The 19,442-nt window shown below is 41.2% G+C and overlaps 1 protein-coding gene and 1 pseudogene across 2 annotated transcripts in view; both read left to right on the top strand.

Moving 5' to 3' along the window:
* Positions 1-19,442, top strand: part of tanc2a (tetratricopeptide repeat, ankyrin repeat and coiled-coil containing 2a) — a 51,062-nt gene that overhangs the window by 1,651 nt on the left and 29,969 nt on the right. For both annotated transcript variants that reach the window (XM_072369733.1, XM_072369732.1), the window contains exons 2-4: positions 8,025-8,164; positions 8,748-8,916; positions 9,226-9,540. In XM_072369733.1, coding sequence (XP_072225834.1) covers positions 8,025-8,164; positions 8,748-8,916; positions 9,226-9,540 — 624 coding nt within the window. The remainder of the gene's footprint in view (positions 1-8,024; positions 8,165-8,747; positions 8,917-9,225; positions 9,541-19,442) is intronic.
* Positions 13,837-15,643, top strand: LOC140273119 (general transcription factor II-I repeat domain-containing protein 2A-like; annotated as a pseudogene).

The following is a 19,442-nucleotide window of genomic DNA, read 5'->3' as shown; positions in this document are numbered from 1 at the left end:
TGCACTTAAGTCACACAAACTAAGACTCGCGACTTGACTTCAGACTTGCCCTCAAAAGACTTGAGACTTGACTTGGACTTGAGGTTTGAGACTCGTAAACAATCTGAAATTATTGTTTCTGATCTTTGTTTCATTAATTCTGATGTATGACAAGGCTGATAGCAGGCTGAGCGCAACATAGCCTCACGCATGCGTACAGTCACTGATATCAAAATAATAAGAGTCCAACACAAGAGTAATATGTGTGCCTTAATGCCTTTGGCATTGGCCCCCATAACTAGAAAATTTCTGAAGTTCATAACTCAGTCATACGGTATCACAGAGACATCATTCAAAGTTTATGTGACAGGAAAGACTCAACTTTAACTGAACTAAAGGGCTTGTTGATAGATTATAACAGCGATTCGAACAGCGACCGTTTGTTCCAAAAATGTGTTTCATTATTAAACCCCAGTATTTTAAGGGGACAAAGTGATGGCAATTTTGTCAGTTGGCTCCTGTGTTACACGCGCAGCCGTTGCCCATAGCAACTAATTATAAGGTCAGAGCCAACATGGCTGCCCTGTTCTAATACTGCTTATAAGGTCAGAGCCAACATGGCTGGCCTATTGTAACAGCTGTATGCCAGCCTGTGTTATGTGAGTTCCTAATACAAAATAACATGACTGCCTCCGTCTCTTACACATCACATCACACACTTCCATTATGAAGAAGCTGTGCTTCTTTTCATTAAAACTGACACTGAGGCCTTTGTTCAAACTGCCATAACAATTGTATTCTCCACAGGACCTTAATAGAAACTATAACTCTCTTCAGCAGACCTTTCTGCTATTAACAGGTTAAAAAAATAATGATAATGATTAAAAATCCATTGAAACAGCTGTCTGTTCTCAGGGGGCACAGCCTGTTCTCTGTGTCTCTCTGGCTTAGGCCATCCATCTGTGTGGTTAACCTCACTTATGCTGTCTAAAGCAGGCAGGTTTCACCATAACACGCCAGTATCTCATATTTCAGACTGGATTTGTAATATCTTATGTTTGACTAGCAACTAGCAGGTCTCTCAGCACAGCCCAGCCTCTGTCGTAGGTTGGTACCCATCAAAATTTCTTCAGAAATGTTCTAGTTATTATTATTCCGCCGTTTTTCGGCGCTTAACTACTTCTGCAATCTTTCACAGATTTCTACAAATTTGGTATCGTCTCTTATGACTTTTATTGTTTGTAACTTTTACACTTTTTAAACTATTCAACATTTCCCATCATTCAAATGAATGGAAAGTGCTTTCAACTCTTCAAAAACTTCCTCCTCTTTCCAACCTAACCACTTCTGCATACTTTCATCGAGAGACACCATTCAAACTTTAAACGGGTCACAGGACATTCAGCTATTACCAAATGGGTCAGCTTTTTCAAATATTGACCCAATTTTGAAATATAACGGTTTCAAAAATTTGAACAAATTTCAACTTTTTCTCCTCTTTTCAACCTAACTACTTCTGCATGCTTACACTGATTTCAACTATTTTGGTCTCAAAACGTTCAGCTCTTTCAGGAGATTATGGTTTTCACTTTTGGCGTTTCTAACCTTTGTGCTTTTTTAAGTATTTTACATTTTATTCAAATTTTTATGTAAATTTCACATTTCAAATGTTTCTACTCTTTTCAACCTAACCACTTCTGCATACTTTCAGCTAGAGACACCATTCAAACTTTAAACGGGTCACAAGACATTCGGCTATTAGCAAATCGGTCAGCTTTTTCATATATTAAGCCAATTTTGAAATATGACTGTTTCAAAAACATGAAAAAAAACTCCCTTTCATCAAATCTTCTGTTTTTCCAATAAGTTTAAATCATTCCACTATTGTTATTTCAACTTCAAATTCCTTCAACCAAGACTTCAGCAACTGGTCTTTCAGCAATTGAAGGATTTTCCACTTTTTTACCATTGTCAGCTATCCCTATTCAACTTCATCAGCATTCTCACTGCAGTGGTTTTTGGATCTAGAAACATAAACAACTCACAATAAAATTACTTATTGTATCCTCATGAAGTAAAATTACATTCTGAAAGCTTATACCTCATACCAGAGTCACCATCGTGAGAAGTACAAGTCTGCTGGGGAAAGTAACCAGAGACTGATGTCTCACATAAGCCAAAGGCAATACACTGAAAATGAACATGTATAGTTTTATATTCAAGAAGCGCTATATTTTGCCCATCATCCTCACCCATCTCACAATAAAACAGCAGTCACTCTGCATTATTGATTTAAATGTTATGTATGTGTAATAGTTAATGAATGAAGCAGCTGCTGTCTTAAGATGCCTGAAGATACAAAAAGGTAGAGGCTTGAAATGTTGGAATCTTCCATATTATTACTTTCCTTCTGAAACTAAACTGTTGTCATACCTTTGATGGCTAGCCAAAAATGCTTGCTGTCTTTTAGCAGTTGAGTCAAGCTAATCACAAAAGAAAAACAAAAGGCAGAAACTTATCTGGCTTCAGCAAGCCATTGCAGCTTGAGTCAGGCCACCTTTGGTCTCTCTGAGCTCTGCATTTCAGCTCCACACAAAGGCTTTGCAAACCAGTTGATGTTGGGACACTTGTCCCTGCCAGAGTTCAGTCTCACATTTCCACATTTTTATTCTGTTACTTTACAGGGCTAATCTTCACTAAACCATCTCCGGGATTTCTTCATCATCTCCAGAGATTAAGAAAAAGATATGTAGTTGAAACAATCAGTCCAAACATTTCTTAAAACCAGAGTTCAGAATGACAAATACAAAAGATAGAGTTGTTTTCCCTTTAAGGTTTACAGTGTTGCGTTCAGTGACACAGAACTAATTGCAAAGAATGAATAATAAGCTTAAAAGAGAGTTTCATAAGTTTGAGAAAGCTGAATCAAGTCCAGCCGCTTCCAAAACTGTGATTGTGACTGTGATACTGTTTAAATATTATTCATTCACAGTTAAGACTGAGAAATCATCAACTCACAATTACTCCAGATCTATGATGTTTCTGTAGAGAGCCGAGGAAAGGAAGAAAAATTAAACAATGAGGAAGAAAGAAAAGAAAAGAAATTACAGAGGAGGAAAGGATGTAAGAAAAGAAAAGAGGGATGTTGAAAAAGTCCTTAAGATGAAAAAGAAAAGCGAAAGAAAGGCAAACAAATCAAGAGAGGAAGAAAGGAACACATTAACAAGCGAGAAGGAAATTAAGAGAGAAAGATAGAAATGATGGAATGTTGGTACAAATATAGATCGAGGAAATTAGGACATATTGGAAGAGAGAGCAAGAAGGGCAGATGGGAAGGTGGAGTAAGAAAAGGAGGTTATAATGGAGTCAGCAGAAGGAAGATAGAAATGAAGAAAATAATGTCCAAAGACTAAAGAGAGAATGGAACAAAGGAAAGACAAAATGCAGAAAGGATGAACGATGGAAGGATGAGAGCAAGTGGAAACAGATGATGAAAGAAATGGAGGACAGGGAGGACAGAAAGAACGAAAAGTAAAAGAGCATAATGACAAATGAAGAAAGAAGGGGCAGAAGGAAGGACAAGGAAATCAGCAGCTAGGATACTTAACAGGAAAGAAATGGAAAAGTTGCTGCGATCTGCTTCTGATCTTTCCATTTTAGTTTTCTTCTAAAAACGACTCACCCGCCCTGTTATTGACTGACCACACACATGCACGTGTGTGCGCACATACACGAATGTGCTTCTTTGGTTTTTATTTTCTGTGTGTGTGTGTCGCTGGTACTTTGTCCAACAGTCAGCAGTTTGTAGCTGTAATTACAGACTGTCTTTCCTGCTGAATGTGTGGAGATATATATAAACAGCTAAATATAAAAAGAATATATTAATGTTGACATCAATCACTTCTTTTCACGTGTGGGCTCAGTGTGTTTGGAGGGAGTTGGTGATTTAATGTGTTAGTGGCATTTTGAATTCTCTCAGGATTTGTTTTTATTTCATAATCCTTTATGATTGGACAGATCTGTAGCAGTTTTTCATGATGGTTGGAGTGACTAGGACCTACTTCAGGTCACCAGGGCAGTCACCTTTGATTTTGAGCTGAGTGAGACAGGGACCAGCCTCAATTAGCTGGTCAGTCCCTAAAAATATTAGTCAATATTTTGGAGCTAAACCAATAAATTCTGTTTTTTACCAAGAATGGATGCAAGTGAGCTATGATGGGCTTGCACTGGTGAATGCTTAAATTGGAAGGAATGTCTCAATTTACAACCGTTGTAAATTGCGATGTAAATTGTTAATAAAAAATTAAATGCAATGATTTGACAAAAATCTCATAAATCAATTCACAATAGAACGTGGAAAAAATATATCAAATTTTAAAATATTTCATGAAAAAATTATTTTTATCTTGAATTTGATGGCAGCAAAACTTCTCAAAAATTGGGATGGAGACAACAGAAGGCTGGATAAGTAAGTAAATCAGCTGGAGAAGCAGTTGCAACTAATTAGGTTAATTGGCAACAGGTCAGTAACCTAATTGGGTATAAAAAGAGCACCCAAGAGAGGCATGAAATGAAAAGAGGTTCAATTCAATTCAATTCAATTCAATTTTATTTATATAGCGCCAGATTACAACAATTGTCATCTCAAGGCACTTAAGTAATATAGTCCAATTCAAGCCAATTGGAATTCAATTCATTGTAATCATAATCCAATTAATTCATATAGAGCTAATTCAAAAAATTAATATCCTAGCTAAGGAAACCAACAGATTGCACCGAAATGTGTCTTCAGTCCAATCTCCCGTCCTGAGCGTGCCTGTGGCAACTGTGGAAAGGAACGACTCCCTTTTAACAGGAAGAAACCTCTGGCAGAACCAGACTCAGGAAGGGTGGCCATCCGCCTCGACCAGCTGGGGTTTGAGAAGACAGAAAAGAGGGAAAAGAGGGGGGAAAAACACCATAACGCCATTCAAAGGATATCTGTTGGAACAGGGAAACATAGGTTAATAACCACAATAATGTCACATGTACATAAAATCAATTTTGAAATTAAACAGGGGGAAAAAGAGAGCAAAGTGAGGAAAGGTGTGACAGATGAGGTCCCCCAGCAGTCTAAGCCTATAGCAGCTTAACTATGGGATGTTTCAGGATTACCTGAGCCATCCCTAACTGTAAGCTTTATCGAAAAGAAAAGTTTTAAGCCTAATCTTAAAAGTGGAAAGGGTGTCTGCTTCCCGGACATTTACTGGTAGCTTATTCCACAAGAGAGGGGCCTGATAACTGAAGGCTCTACCTCCCAGTCTACTTTTAGAAACTCTGGGAACAACAAGTAAACCTGCAGTTTGGGAGCGAAGTGCTCTGTTAGGAAAATATCTTACAATTAAATCTTTAAGATATGATGGAGCTCGGTCATTAAGAACTTTATATGTCAGAAGAAGAATCTTAAATTCTATTCTGAATTTAACAGGGAGCCAATGAAGAGAAGCTAAAACTGGAGAAACATGATCTCTCCTGTTAGTTCTCATCAGAACTCTGGCTGCAGCATTTTGGATCAGCTGGAGGCTTTTCAGAGAATATGTGGGACAGCCCAATAATAAGGAATTACAGTAGTCCAATCTTGAAGTAACAAATGCATGAACTAGTTTCTCTGCATCACCCTGAGACAGGATGCTCCTGATTTTAGTAATATTACGAAGGTGAAAGAAGGCAGTCCTAGAAACCAGTTTTATATGTGCGTCAAATGATAAATTCTGGTCAAAAATAACTCCAAGGTTCCTCACTGTAGAACTAGAAGCCAAGGAAATACCATCTAGAGTAACTATATAACTAGACAATTTCTCCCTGAAGCGCTCAGGTCCAAAGAGAACAACTTCAGTTTTGTCTGAATTTAAAAGCAGACAGTTCTGAGTCATCCAGGTCTTTATGTCTTTAAGACAGGCTTGTAGTCTGACCAACCTGTAGGTTTCATCTGGTTTCATAGATAAGTACAGCTGAGTATCATCAGCATAACAATGGAAATTTATGCCATGCTGTCTGATAATGTTACCTAATGGAAGCATGTATAAAGTAAAAAGAATCGGTCCAAGCACAGAACCCTGAGGAACTCCATGACTTACTCCAACGTGTGAGGAAGATTCTTCATTTACAAGAACAAACTGGAATCTATCAGATAAATATGACTTAAACCAGCCTAATGCAGTTCCTTTAATCCCAATAACATGTTCAAGTCTCTGTAACAGAATGCTGTGATCGATCGTATCAAATGCAGCACTGAGATCCAACAGGACAAGCACAGAAACAAGTCCGCTATCAGAGGCTAACAGGAGATCATTGGTAACTTTCACCAGTGCTGTTTCTGTGCTATGATGCACTCTGAATCCTGACTGAAACTCTTCAAACAGATTATTTCTATGTAAATGATCACAAAGTTGAACTGCAACTATTTTTTCAAGAACTTTGGACAAAAAAGGGAGATTGGATATAGGTCGATAATTAGCCAACACTTCTGAATCAAGAGTAGGTTTTTTAAGTAAAGGTTTAATTACAGCAACCTTAAAAGTCTGAGGTACATATCCTGTCAACAAAGACCGATTGATCAAATCCAATATGGAAGTGTCAATTAAGGGGAAAACCTCCTTGAACAGTCTGGTTGGGATTGGGTCTAACATACAAGTTGATGGTTTAGAAGAGACTATTGCTGTTGTTAGCTCAGAAAGATCAACTGGACAGAAGCTGTCTAAATACAATTCAGGTTCGAAAGATACTTCTAAAGCTGCTCTACTTGATGATACATCAGTGATAATAATGGGAAGGATTCCATTAATCTTCTCTCTGATAGAAACAATTTTATTGATGAAGAATCTCATGAAATCATCACTGCTGAGAGTTAAAGGAATACATGGCTCAGCAGAGCTCGGACTCTTTGTCAGCCTGGCAACAGTGCTGAAAAGAAACCTGGGATTATTCTTATTCTCTTCTATCAATAATGAATAATACGCAGTTCTAGCTTTACGAAGTGCTTTCTTATACGTTATTAAACTATCTTTCCAGACTAATTGAGACTCTTCTAAATTAGAGGAACGCCACTGTCTCTCCAGCTTTCTTGCAGTCTGCTTTAACGCACGCAGCTGTGAATTATACCAAGGAGCCAACCTCTTCAGCAATCTGCAAAAAAAAACCTGCGCCATCAGGTTTGGAGCAAATTTATAATAATATTCCTCAATGTAAAATTGTTAAGACCATGAATATTCCATCATCTACAGTACATAATATCAAAAGATTCAGATCATCTGTAGATCTCTGTGTGTGCATGGGGCACAGGTGAAAATCATTTTCCAATGCCCTTCATCTTTGGGTCTCCTGGCTGCACTGCATTAAAAACAGACATGAAAATACCTACATGGGCTCAGAAATCATTGTCTGAGACCACAGTCCACCGTGTCATCAACAAATGCGGGTTAAAGTTTTATTATGCGAAGAAGTCATATGTGAACATGATCCAGGAACTCCACCATCTTCTCTGAGCCTCATTTAAAATGAACTGAGGTAAAGTAGAAATACGTTCAGTGGTCAGACAAATCAAAATTTGTACATTTTTTGGGGGAAATCATAGATGCGTCCATGAAACACAAAGCCTATCCCAGCCATCATTGGGCAAGAGTCAGGGTACACTATGGATAGGTCGCTAGTCCATCACAGGGCCACACAGAGACAAACGACCACACAATTTAGAGACACCAATTAACCTAATGTGCATGCTTTTGGACGGTGGGAGGAAGCCGGAGTACCTGGAGAGAACCCACGCATACACGGGGAGAACATGCAGACTCCACACAGGAAGGCCCCAGCCGGGAATTAAACCTGTAACCCTCTTGTTGTGAGGCGATGGTGCTAATCACCACACCACCGTGCAGCCCACACAGAGAAACCAGATGATGATGATACAAGATGAGATCTTTACCAGTTTTTATAACCGTCATTTATATTTTACTGTTTAAAGATGATGAAATATTTTACTTAATTTTCTTCACTCACTAATTTTTCAGATGAGGGCGAGGAGTTAGGACCGCCCCCTTCTGTTGACGAAGCAGCTGATGCACTGATGACCAGGCTGGGCTTCCTTCTGGGGGAGAAGGTAATCACTGGAGAGCAGGTTCCCCCTTACCACGCCCAGGATGAACGACAGGTATCCATCTAACACTCTCACTCACCTTTACATATGTCCAAGTGGTGTTGGTGGGCTGTAAATCAGATCAGATCTCAGATCTGAATGTATGTTTTGTAGTTTTTCAGTGGGTAGCGGTTGGGTGCAATGAGATACTCTGTGGGGTAACATGGATTGTGATCATATCACAAACAGACAAACATAATGATCTTAAGCTAATTATAAACAACCAGTTTTAGTCTTCCGTTAACTGTAGAACTATTGGATTTTATATTTGGTGTATTGTGAAAATTATATATAGACATAGACATGTGTTATTGTCATTCAGAATGTATACAGAATGAAATTTCAATGCATGGCTCCCATAGTATAAAAAATAATAAAATAAAGATAAGAGAATTTAAAATGTAAACATTTTTAGAACAGTCTATTTGCATTGCGTCTCTTTCCAAGCACTTAAACATGCCTCTTCTTTTAAAATGTGTAAATGCCATTGTTGTTGCATGACACATGATGGATATCCAAACAGAAGATTTAACACAAATTCCTAAATGCACATTTACACGGTAAATCTAAGGAAATTTCTCCCTGCCTCATCTTCCAGAGGATCTCTCCTTCCTCCAGTCTGGCCAGCAGCAACACCTCCCCCTGCTCCACACTGCAGCCTCCTGCTGGGGGGGAGGGCAACAATAACAGCAAGCATGTCTCCTCCAACCACGCCTCTGTCGCCTCCCCAACCTCAACACTGGAGAGCAGAGACAGTGGAATCATAGGTGAGATGAAAAGATGACTTTTATACAGCTTGGTCTGACTGGGATAAGCTGCTCATTTTCTCCCTTTTCTAATATTTGCATGTTATAGTTTACAGAAAAAGAAAAACAGCTGCGATTTTTTTTTTTTTTTACAAAGAATGTTTGTAAAGATATACAAAGATTATGTTTACAACACATCCCTGAACGGTAAGATGGTGTGGCCAGATCTTTCTCCATCACCGGCACAGAGCAGTGCAGATAAATCTGTCTATACAAGCTTATATACCCCGAAACTATTCATATATTCCTTCCTCTCCTCACTCCTTTCAGCCACATTGACCAGCTATTCTGCTGACTCGGCTGCAGAGCGAGACAACGGCGCCAAGTACCCCAGTTACCATGGCAGCAGCCTCAACCTCTGGCAGCAGGGAGGCCGGCCGGTAGTGGCTTCCACATCGTCTTCAAGTGTGTTAGCGGGAGGTGGTGCAAACAACAGCCTGCTGTACAGAGTAGACGACAACATGTCTGCCTCCACTTACAGCCTAAACAAACTCCACCCAGACCGAGGCCCTGGCTCCGCCCGCTCATCGAGCTCCACCCACTCTGTCACACTCAACCTCATTCCCCGCCCAAATTCAGTCGCTGGTAAGTTGTCAAATGAATGTTGGCATGTGTGTGAATGTGTATGAGTCCTGATGGTTCCAGTGGCATAAATTCCTGTGTCCCGCACACATTTTCCTGTTGGGAAGGAAATGCGTCACTCTTTCTCAACAATTGTGAGCTCACCAGCGATAGTCAGCAAACCACGATGATGATGTGTGTGTGGTCTGGGTTTAAAACAGGCCTTATGTTAAACAGAGACGAACACAGTCACAACATCAGGAATCATGATCATTGAGCAGTTTCATAAACTATGGTCATTTTTAACTTTATTTTTCCCCAAAAGATTCCCAACTGCTTCAATGTTGTAGTAGAAATGTGTTGTCTATTCTGTTTATACAGGTAATATTCCATCATTTCATTTGGGTTCTACCTGTCTGTCTTTTTAATAGTAAATGTTGTCAGGGCTGTTTGTGGCTGAAAGAAATATCTGTACATATTTATTTGGAGTACAAACTAAGTGCATGACTTTATGATTTGTATAATACAGTAATTAATTTGTGCCCAGTTAACACATTTTATTAACATGAAAGCCTGTCAGTCATTAACTTGCGGTTTAAAAATGTACTAAATGTGCATTATTCCCATCTTTTAGTCTTGGGATATATTTTTCTATTTTTTTCTTGTGCTGTATGGGTCACCCTGGAATTAAATAAAAGGTTCAGTATTTCAGACATACTCCTGTATGTAAGGCTAGTGTTAGCCTGATTCTTTCATTGGAAGCCCAAGAACAAGCTGGAGAAATCGTTTATTAAAAAAGTATTTATTAGTGGTCACAAGTAAAGTATATTGCAGCGCTGGACTCGGAGTGCCAGAGCTCCCGCAGGAAATCCGTCAGGCCGAGCCCCGATATCCGGAAGCATTTCATATTTATATTCAGCTTTATCTCACAGAAGTTGTATTCACACTTGTCAGAGTATAATTGGCCAGTTTTGAGTGGCATGATCAGGCCAGCTGCTGTCCTTGCTGTGTTCTTTGGATGTGATAAACAATGTGTGTGTATGTGTGAGTGCTGTTTTAGGCGTGGATCTAATGTACCAGACCTATCTGCCCTAATAGAGATGTTTTGTCTGACCCAGTTGTTTATGTCCTTCTAAGGTCTTGGACCTTTTAAGGTCATCTGTTGTGCAGTATGAGCAGAGTGGAAAAGTACCAGCTAGGAACATAGGTTATTTAGGAAAATACAGAATATGAATACATAATGTCTAAGAACAAAGACAATTATAACACTAGGCAGAAAAAATGTATCCCACCAAAACCTGTAAAGCTGATTTAACTTTGTGTTAAATGTAAATCACCAGTACAGTAAAAACACGGTGATAATGAGATGCATGTCTGTAGTTTATAAAGTGCAAAACCACCAGGCTGAGAAACAGAGAGATAATCATCTTCCGTTTCCTCTTTTTTTCCTCGGTGTATCATAAAACCAAAAAAAAAAAAGGAAAAACACAAACACTTTGGGAAAGGAAGGAAGTGACATGTATGTGATTTCTGATACACATACGCACAGGACACAAGGCACAGCCAGTGCTCATGCTCTCTAGAATATTAGAGGACTATAACTACACTGATTGGATCAAAGTTATGGTAGGTTTTCTGTCTTTTTTATGCCTTAAACCCAAGTAACTTATTTACAGTGTTAAGCTGTTAGATTTCAAATCAATTTAACAGCAAATGTCGGACAATATCCTGCTAATCCTGCCTGCAATTTACTTACATTATGAACAAAGAAGAAAATTAAAGATGTTCCTGCTTTTAACCTCAATGTGATGTGAATGCTGGGGTTGTTCGCACAAGCTGGAACAGATAGGTCAGTGTTGTCTTTGACCAGACTGATAGGTGTCAGGGTACGGTGGTGAAGGTAGGACCCAGATGCAGTACTTCTCAAATCCAAAAAAAGGTTTATTCGAAATACAACAACAGAAAGTGCGGCTGAGCCTGATAACCAAAAATACTTATTGACAGTTGAAAATAAAACCAGACTTAACTTTCGTGGCGTGAGTGGGAAAGAGAGGATTCTGCCATGAGTGAGGAAAACCAGGAAACTATATACTGTGGGGAGGTGATTCGTGATGAGGTGCAGCTCTGGAACAGAAAACAGGTGACTTGAGTGAAACTAAGTGGCAGGGGAAAAACATGACAAGAACCTGAAACTAAGAACCTGAAAACAAGAATATTAAAACCTAAACCGTGACAATAGGTCTTGGTTTTTGGTGGTTATGAGACGATTTTGGATTGTCTTTTTTTTTGTTCAAACATTAGTTCATGCATGTGTTGTGGATTAATTTGTATATGTGCTGCTACCATGATGTGAACGATGTGACAGTGATCCAGCAGCACGGTTCTTCTGACCTGGAATCTTTCATCATAAACTGTAAGCCTTTTTATTCACCCCGTGAGTTTGCTTCATTCATTCTGGTCGGTGGTTGCATCCCGCCACATGCCAGCATGCAGGACACCACAGCACATGCTCGCCGACCAGCCCGGACTCTTTAGTTACTGTCCTTGGTGACTTTAACAAAGGAAACCTCACGAACGAACGTCCGAAATATAGACAGCTTATTAAATGCCCGACCAGACAGGAGAATATTCTGGATCACCGTTACGCCACAGTCAGGGATGCTTATCACGCCGTCCCCCGTGCTGCACTGAGCCACTCCGACCAGGTCATGGTTCACCTGATTCCTGCTTACAGGCGGAAACTAAAGCTCTGCAAACCTGTAGTGAGGACATCAAGGAAGTGGGGCTGAGGCTGTGGAGGATCTCCAGGCGTGACTCTATTGACTGGGATGTGTTCAGGGATGCTACCAACCGTCTCAATGAGTACACAAAGGCTGTGACATCATACATCAGCTTCTGTGAGGACTGCTGTGATCCACCACGCACCAGGGGGAGTTACAACAGAGACAAACCCTGGTTCACAGCCAAACTCAGAAGGTTAAGGTTGGATAAGGAAGAGGCCTTAAGGAGTGGGGATAAATACAGATTCAAAGAGGCAAAGTACAGGTTTAGCAAGGCGGTGAAAGAGGCTAAACAACTGTACTTTTAGAAGCTCCAACACCAGTTCTCAGCTAACGACTCTGCGTCTGTCTGGAAAAGGCTCAGGCAGATCACCAACTCCAAGCCCATGAACGACCAACGCTTAGCCAACGACCTGAACGACTTCTACTGTCGCTTCGACAGACAAAAGGGACAGTCCTGTAACCATCCCCCACCTCAGCAGGGGCCTGGGCATCTCTACCAATACCCACTTTAAAGGCCCACCCCTCCTCCCCTCCACCCACCTCAGTGACGACTCTTTCCATACATGAGAGAGACGTCAAACTCTAAAAGGAGACAGAACCCCCCCGGAAAGCTGCTGGACCAGATTCTGTCTCTCCATCCACCTTGAAGCACTGCACTGATCAGCTGTCTCCAGTGTTCACAGACATTTTTAACACCTCGCTGGAGACCTGTCACGTGCCAACCTGCATCAAGACCTCCACTATCATTCCTGTTCCCAAGAAGCCAAGGTCCACAGGACTTAATGACTTCAGACCCCTCGCCCTGACCTCTGTGGTTATGAAGTCCTTTGAGCGCCTTGTGCTTTCACACCTGAAAGAGATCACTGACCCCCCGCCTGGACCCCTTACAGCAGACCTGGGCAAATTACGGCACGCGGGCCACATCCGGCCCTTTGTGCGTCCCTGTTCGGCCCGCCTGCCAACCATAAATTACAACATAAATTAAACAAATATCTATGCTGTGCGTGCAATACAACTGTCCTGCTTTTATTTTGAAAGCGCTACGTTTGTGTTACTTCCATGTGGACTTATGTGCGCGCGTGCGTGCGCATGCGTGAGCTGTGAGAGAAGGTGAACAGCCAAGTGATGCTAGCCAGATTAGCCCAAGATGTCAGCTCACGCTAAGAAAAGAAAAGTTGATAACGAATGGCGTGTTTTCAACAAGACATGGACTGCCAAGTATTTCTTTACAGAAATTAAAGGTAACGCTGTGTGCTTAATTTGTGGAACACAGGTCGCTGTGTTTAAAGATTAGAATCTACACCACCAAGCATGAGGATAAATACAGAAATCTGACTGACAAAGAGCGCGAAAGGGAGTCTGATGCGTTGCTAGCAAAACTGCAAACGCAGCAAGGGCTTTTTACCAAACTTCACACCCCCAGAGATGCAGCCGTCAGGACAAGCTGTGTAATTTCTCACAAAATCGGCAGAAAAAGTAAGGCGCTTTGTGACGGAGAGTTCATTGAGGAGTGTTTATTGGACTCTGTTGCACTGACATGCCGGAGAAAAAGGCTGCGTTTGAGAACGTGTCACTGTCCCGACGCACGGTAACGAGGCGGGCTGAGGACATCGCTGGGAACTTGGAGCTTCAGATGAAGAACAGAGCGGCCGACTTTGACTATTTTTCTCTGGCTTTGGATGAGAGCTGCGATGTACGCGACAGCCCAGCTCCTCATCTTCTTACGTGGGATAACTTTCAAGTCACGGAGGAGCTGGCAGCCATGCAGTCAATGAAAGGGACAACCACTGGTAATGACTTATTCACAGAGGTAAATGCATGTTTGGACATGTTAGGACTGAAATGGGACAAGCTGGCAAGTGTGACAACAGACGGTTGTCCAGATCTGACAGGGAAAAATGTTGGACTTTTAAAGAGAATGCAGGATAACACGACAGAAATGAACCCTGTGCAGAAATTGACATTTTTGCATTGTATTATACATCAGGAAGTGTTGTGCAAGACAGTGTTAAAAATGAAACATGTTGTTGATGCTGTAACTAAAACAGTTAACTTCATCAGAGCCAGAGCATTAAATCACAGGCACTTTTGGAGGAAAATGAGATTGGACGTGGTGACATAAGCTATCACTGCGCTGTCAGGTGGCTCAGCCTGGGAAAAGTGCTGAAAAGTGTGTGGGACCTGAGAGACCAGATTCAGGAGTTCTGTGTGAAGAAAGGACACGACATCCCAGAGCTTTCAGATGAAGACTGGGTGGCAGACCTTGGCTTCACTGTGGATGTGACTGCACTCATGAATGAACTCAACGTCAAACTGCAGTGCAAAGGCCTTTTTGTACATGAGATGTACAGTGCAGTGAAGGCTTTCATGAGAAAGTTGCAGCTTCTCTCAAGCCAAGTGAAGGACAACATTCTGACCCACCTGCCAACACTAAAGGAAGCCACAAGATCAGCCGATCACCTCCACAAGTACTCATCCATGTTAGAAGCACTGCATGGAGAGTTTGAGGCGATTTCAAAACTCTTGAAAGTGAAATGCACATGGTTTCTTCTCCCTTCAACTGCAGTGTGGATAATGCACCAAGTGATGTTCAGATGGAACTCACTGACCTGCAGGCTGACATGCTTCTGGCAGAGCACTTCAGGTCAGTCTCACTGCTGGACTTCTACTCCTCCCTCAAAGAGGAGAACTTTCCACACCTGAGGAGGCATGCTCAGAGGATTCTAGTCCTCTTTGGATCTACTTATGTATGTGAACAGACATTCTCAGTGATGAAGTTCAACAAATCCAAACACAGATCCTCTATCACAGATGACCACCTCTCAGCTGTCCTTCGCATAGCCACCTCAGACATTCAGCCGGATTTCAATGCCCTTGTTCAAGCCCAGAACAGACTGGATTATTCTCACTGAAGAGTTAAATGAGGTGGAAAACATTACAAGTTATTGTTTGTTGTATTGCTGTATTTCTATAAACCTGTTCAGATACTGTATTTTAGTGCATTTTACAATGGAGTAAAGTTGAGCAGAATTAAGTTCAAGTTATCGTCGGTGTGGCCCTCTGACACAATTCAGGTTTCTCACGAGGCCCCCTGCCTTACAGTTTGCCTACAGAGCCAACAGGTCTGTAGGCGATGCAGTCAACCTGGTCCTTCAATACATCAGGTACCTATGCCAGGATCCTGTTTGTGGATTTCAGCTCTGCTTCAGGAGAAGGTCTCCCAGCCGAGTGTGCCTGACTCCACCTGCAGTTGGATTACAGACTTCCTGTCTGACAGGAAGCAGCATGTGAAGCTGAGAAAACATGTTACCGACTCACAGCTCATCAGCACTGGTTCCCCTTAGTTCAAAAAGTAAAGTCCTGAAGGCTATGAACGTCCAATTGGCTGAAAGAGGACAAAAATACCTAAATTTTAATGAAAAAAATATTTCTGTGGCTTAAATATTTTGGAAACAGTGACAGGTTAAAACTTTTTTCTTAACAATCTTTCTGTATTCTTCCACTCTGCCAGTTGGAGCTTCCACTCAACACATGAATGTTCCATGTCATTGGAATGCATTGTAAACTCAGCTTTACAGCATCCTCACAAGTAGAAAAAGCTGCTCCTGCGAAACAGCAGTGAGAATGCTCATGAGCTGAATATGATTTGTTGACCATGCAAAAAAAAGCTGAAACTACTGACAATTTTGCAGAAATCAAGTGGAAGTGGAAGATGATGTCATCACAGTGATAGGAACACGTTTGTGAGCAGCTGCAGCTTAACGAGTTCCCTCCCTGTATAACCAGCAGAAATGGCTTTTTTGGATATTATGACCTCCTGTGAGAAAACTGTAAGAGCGAGGAAAATTATTTGAACACCGTAAGAACCAGAAGGGTTAGAGGAACACGGCAATGTAGTTTTTATTTCAATGGAGTGAAAGATTTTTAAAAGGCAGCGAGTTGAACTCAGCTGAACCTGTCTCTGGTGTCATACCAAACTTTCCATTGGAGTTAGTGAGAGAATTTGAAAGGTTTCTCTGGCTTCAAGGCTCATTGCTGAAATTCTGTAAATGTGAGCTATTTAGTAGTTACATCAGCTGAAAGAGGACAAGTGTACCTACATTTTAAGGTATAATTTGTTTCTCTGAGATAAACTGTATGAAAGTTAGACAACATTGGAACAAATTGAAGCTGCTGGGGGGAAAAAGCAGAATTAATTGAATGGATGCAACAATGCAGAAGTCTTTTTAATATTTTTCAAACTGTCATATTTCAAAATGGACTAAATATTTGAAAGAGATGACCCATTTGGTAATAGTTGAATGTTTTTTGACACATTTAAAATTTGAATGGTGTCTCTAGCTTCAATATTTGAATAAAATGTTAAATATTTTAAAAAGTATAAAAGTTAGAAACACCAAAAGTCAACGCTGGAATCTCATGAAAGAGCTGAACATTTTGAGACCAAAGTAGTGGACATCAGTGTAAGTTTGCAGAAGTTATTAGGTTGAAAAGAGGAGAAAGAGTTGAAATATGAATGATATTTGAATGAAATGTTAAATATTTTAAAACGCAGAAAAGTTAGAAACACCAAAAGCAGTTATCTCCTGAAGAAGCTGAGCATTTTAAGACCAAATTAGTTGAAATCGGTTTAAGTATGCAGATGTAGTTCGGTTGAAAAGAGGAGAAAAAGTTGAAATTTGCTTCCTGCTTCTGAAGAGTGCAGACATGTCTCTGCTTCCTCCTGCTGCTTATTGCTTTTAAATAATTTTACTTATTTCCATAAATCTTGGATATAATTTTGTTATTTTTCTTTTAAGCGAAGCAAGACTTTAAAATGGTTTTATCTGACGAGCCAGTGACTACAATCCTTTCAACATGATATACCAACATGAAATCTGTGCTCTACAAGAAAGGATTTTTGCCTTAGAAACTGAAAGGGGACATGAAACGCTCCCAATGGAATCCAGTGGTAAGAGGTCCACCTTTACTTCCAAAGGAAAGGGTGAAAAAACGGCTACTTACAACTTAAAGCTAAATGATACTGTGTCTTTTACAAGACTCTGTAATGGACTTGGTGCTACGCCGAAGAAGCGTCCAACTGTTGATATTAATGGAGGATATGTAAGGTCACCAGGAATAAAGTTAACAAACAGATTTTTACCGCTGTCAGAGCCAAATGGGACTGAGTGTAACAGACAGAGAGACGGTACAAAGCATACTCTTGTGCTTGGAGACGGAGTCGTATCTAACATGAACATAAACAGAGTAGTTAGATGCAGCTATCCAAGAGCCACTGTCTCTACTGGCAGAACACCAAGGGGTGAAACAGCTGATTGTGCATGTGGGTGCAGTGAACATCAGAGAGAATCAGTCTGAAATCTTAAAAAAAGACTGAGAAACTACTTGAGAGTCTTGACAAAGTGGCGATACCAGCATTCATTTGTGGAGCTCTCCCAAACCTCGACAGGAGGATAAACAAACCCAGCCGGCTGCTTCAGTTGAACACATGGCTGTCCAAAGTCTGTGAGTCCAGAGGACTGCATTTCATTGAGAACTATAATCTTTTCTGGCAAAAAGATGATATGTTTAAAGGAAAAGGCCCGTACCTGAACAGAGGTGGAGTGAGACGACAGACGGATAATCTCCTCCACACTTGGAGGCATTAGAATGGGCCAGGGCCGGGTCCTGTGCTGCCGCAGAGAGAGACGAGGAGCGAGAGAAGAGCTCCTGCCTCGCCACCCAGGGACCCAAAAATAGGATTCAACCACAACAGCACCTCCAGCATCCCGAACACAGGATGCAGCAGCTCCTCCATCGCATTCACCACAGGCCTGGGACCCACCTGCTGCATCTACACCTTCCAGAAACGTTTCACTATCGTTCTCTTCTCCACCGTCACCCATGAGACTTCCTGACCACTCTGAAAGCTTGGTGAAATCAGGGATTAAAATGGTTCCTCTCACGCCCAACATGGCAAAATCAAGAATTCTATCCTCAAAGAAGCATCGAGCCCCTCTCCCTCCTCAGCCTACTCCACCGACAAAAGCCCCCCCCCCCCCAGCTCGGCCCCCACCATCGGTGCCCACCGCTGTTATTTCCAACAGTGTCAATGCTGTTGTCTAGGACGCTAAGGGCCTCTGTGCTGGTAAACCTCATCTCAGCCAGAGGTCCAGGGATGGAGTGAAGAGAGGGACAGACAGGCTGTCCAATCAGAGACATCTTATCCATATCCCCTGCAAGAACACAGCATCCAGTCCAACTCTAGCTAATCTCAAACACACAGTACTCAATGTCAGATTCTTGATTAATAGTTTTATTTCCTCTCACAATTTTATGATTTTATGTTTTTAACTGAGGCATGGCTCGACAAAAACAGCTGATGCAGTCCTGGTTGAGTCTAGTCCTCCTCACTTCAATTTTGTGTCTGAAACATGAGAAAACCAGAGGGGTGGGGGTGTTTGTGCCATGTTCAGGGACAATATACCCACCCACATAGTCATTTCGGGTTTTTTCATCATTTGAGTATGTGCCATTCTAAATGGAGATAAAACAATCTTCCATATTTTATATCACCATTTACAAACCACCACAGAATTGTTTTAATGAGGATTTTACTGAGTTACTTTCAGTTGTGTGCACTGCTTTTGACTGTTTAGTCATAACAGGGGACTTGAATGTAGGCCAAGATAAGCACGCTAAAGAACTCAGTGCTGTCCTTAAAATGTTTGGTCTAACTCAGCATGTGACTGAACCCCCCCACAGCAGAGGGCACACTCTAGATGTGCTCATTTCAAAAGGTGTTGTTATCTCAAATGTGGATGTCATCGATGTTGCTTTATCTGATCATTCTTGTGTTTTCTTCGACCTGTCTGTCACACCCAAACCAGCAGTTGGGTCTGTAGTTGTTCGGGGAAGAATCATTAATGACAGAACAGGGACACGGTTTATGAAAATGATTAGGTGTGAGAACACCCCGTGTTCTAATGATGATGCAAGAGAACACGGGCCTGTAGATACATTGTGTCACTGCATGGAACAGATCAGTGTGGATGCAAAACGATTTTCTCCAGCTAAACTCAGACAAAACTGAAATCATCGTCTGTGGCCCACAGAAACAAAGAGAAAGTGTTATCAGTCACCTTGAGACTCTCTTTCTAAAAC

Source organism: Leuresthes tenuis, unplaced genomic scaffold (genome assembly GCF_036924035.1).
Source record: "Leuresthes tenuis unplaced genomic scaffold, fLeuTen1.0.hap1 SCAF_17, whole genome shotgun sequence".
Taxonomy (NCBI): Eukaryota; Metazoa; Chordata; class Actinopteri; order Atheriniformes; family Atherinopsidae; genus Leuresthes; species Leuresthes tenuis.
The sequence above is the reverse complement of the archived record's forward strand: the minus strand, read 5'-3'. Positions and strand labels throughout refer to the sequence as shown.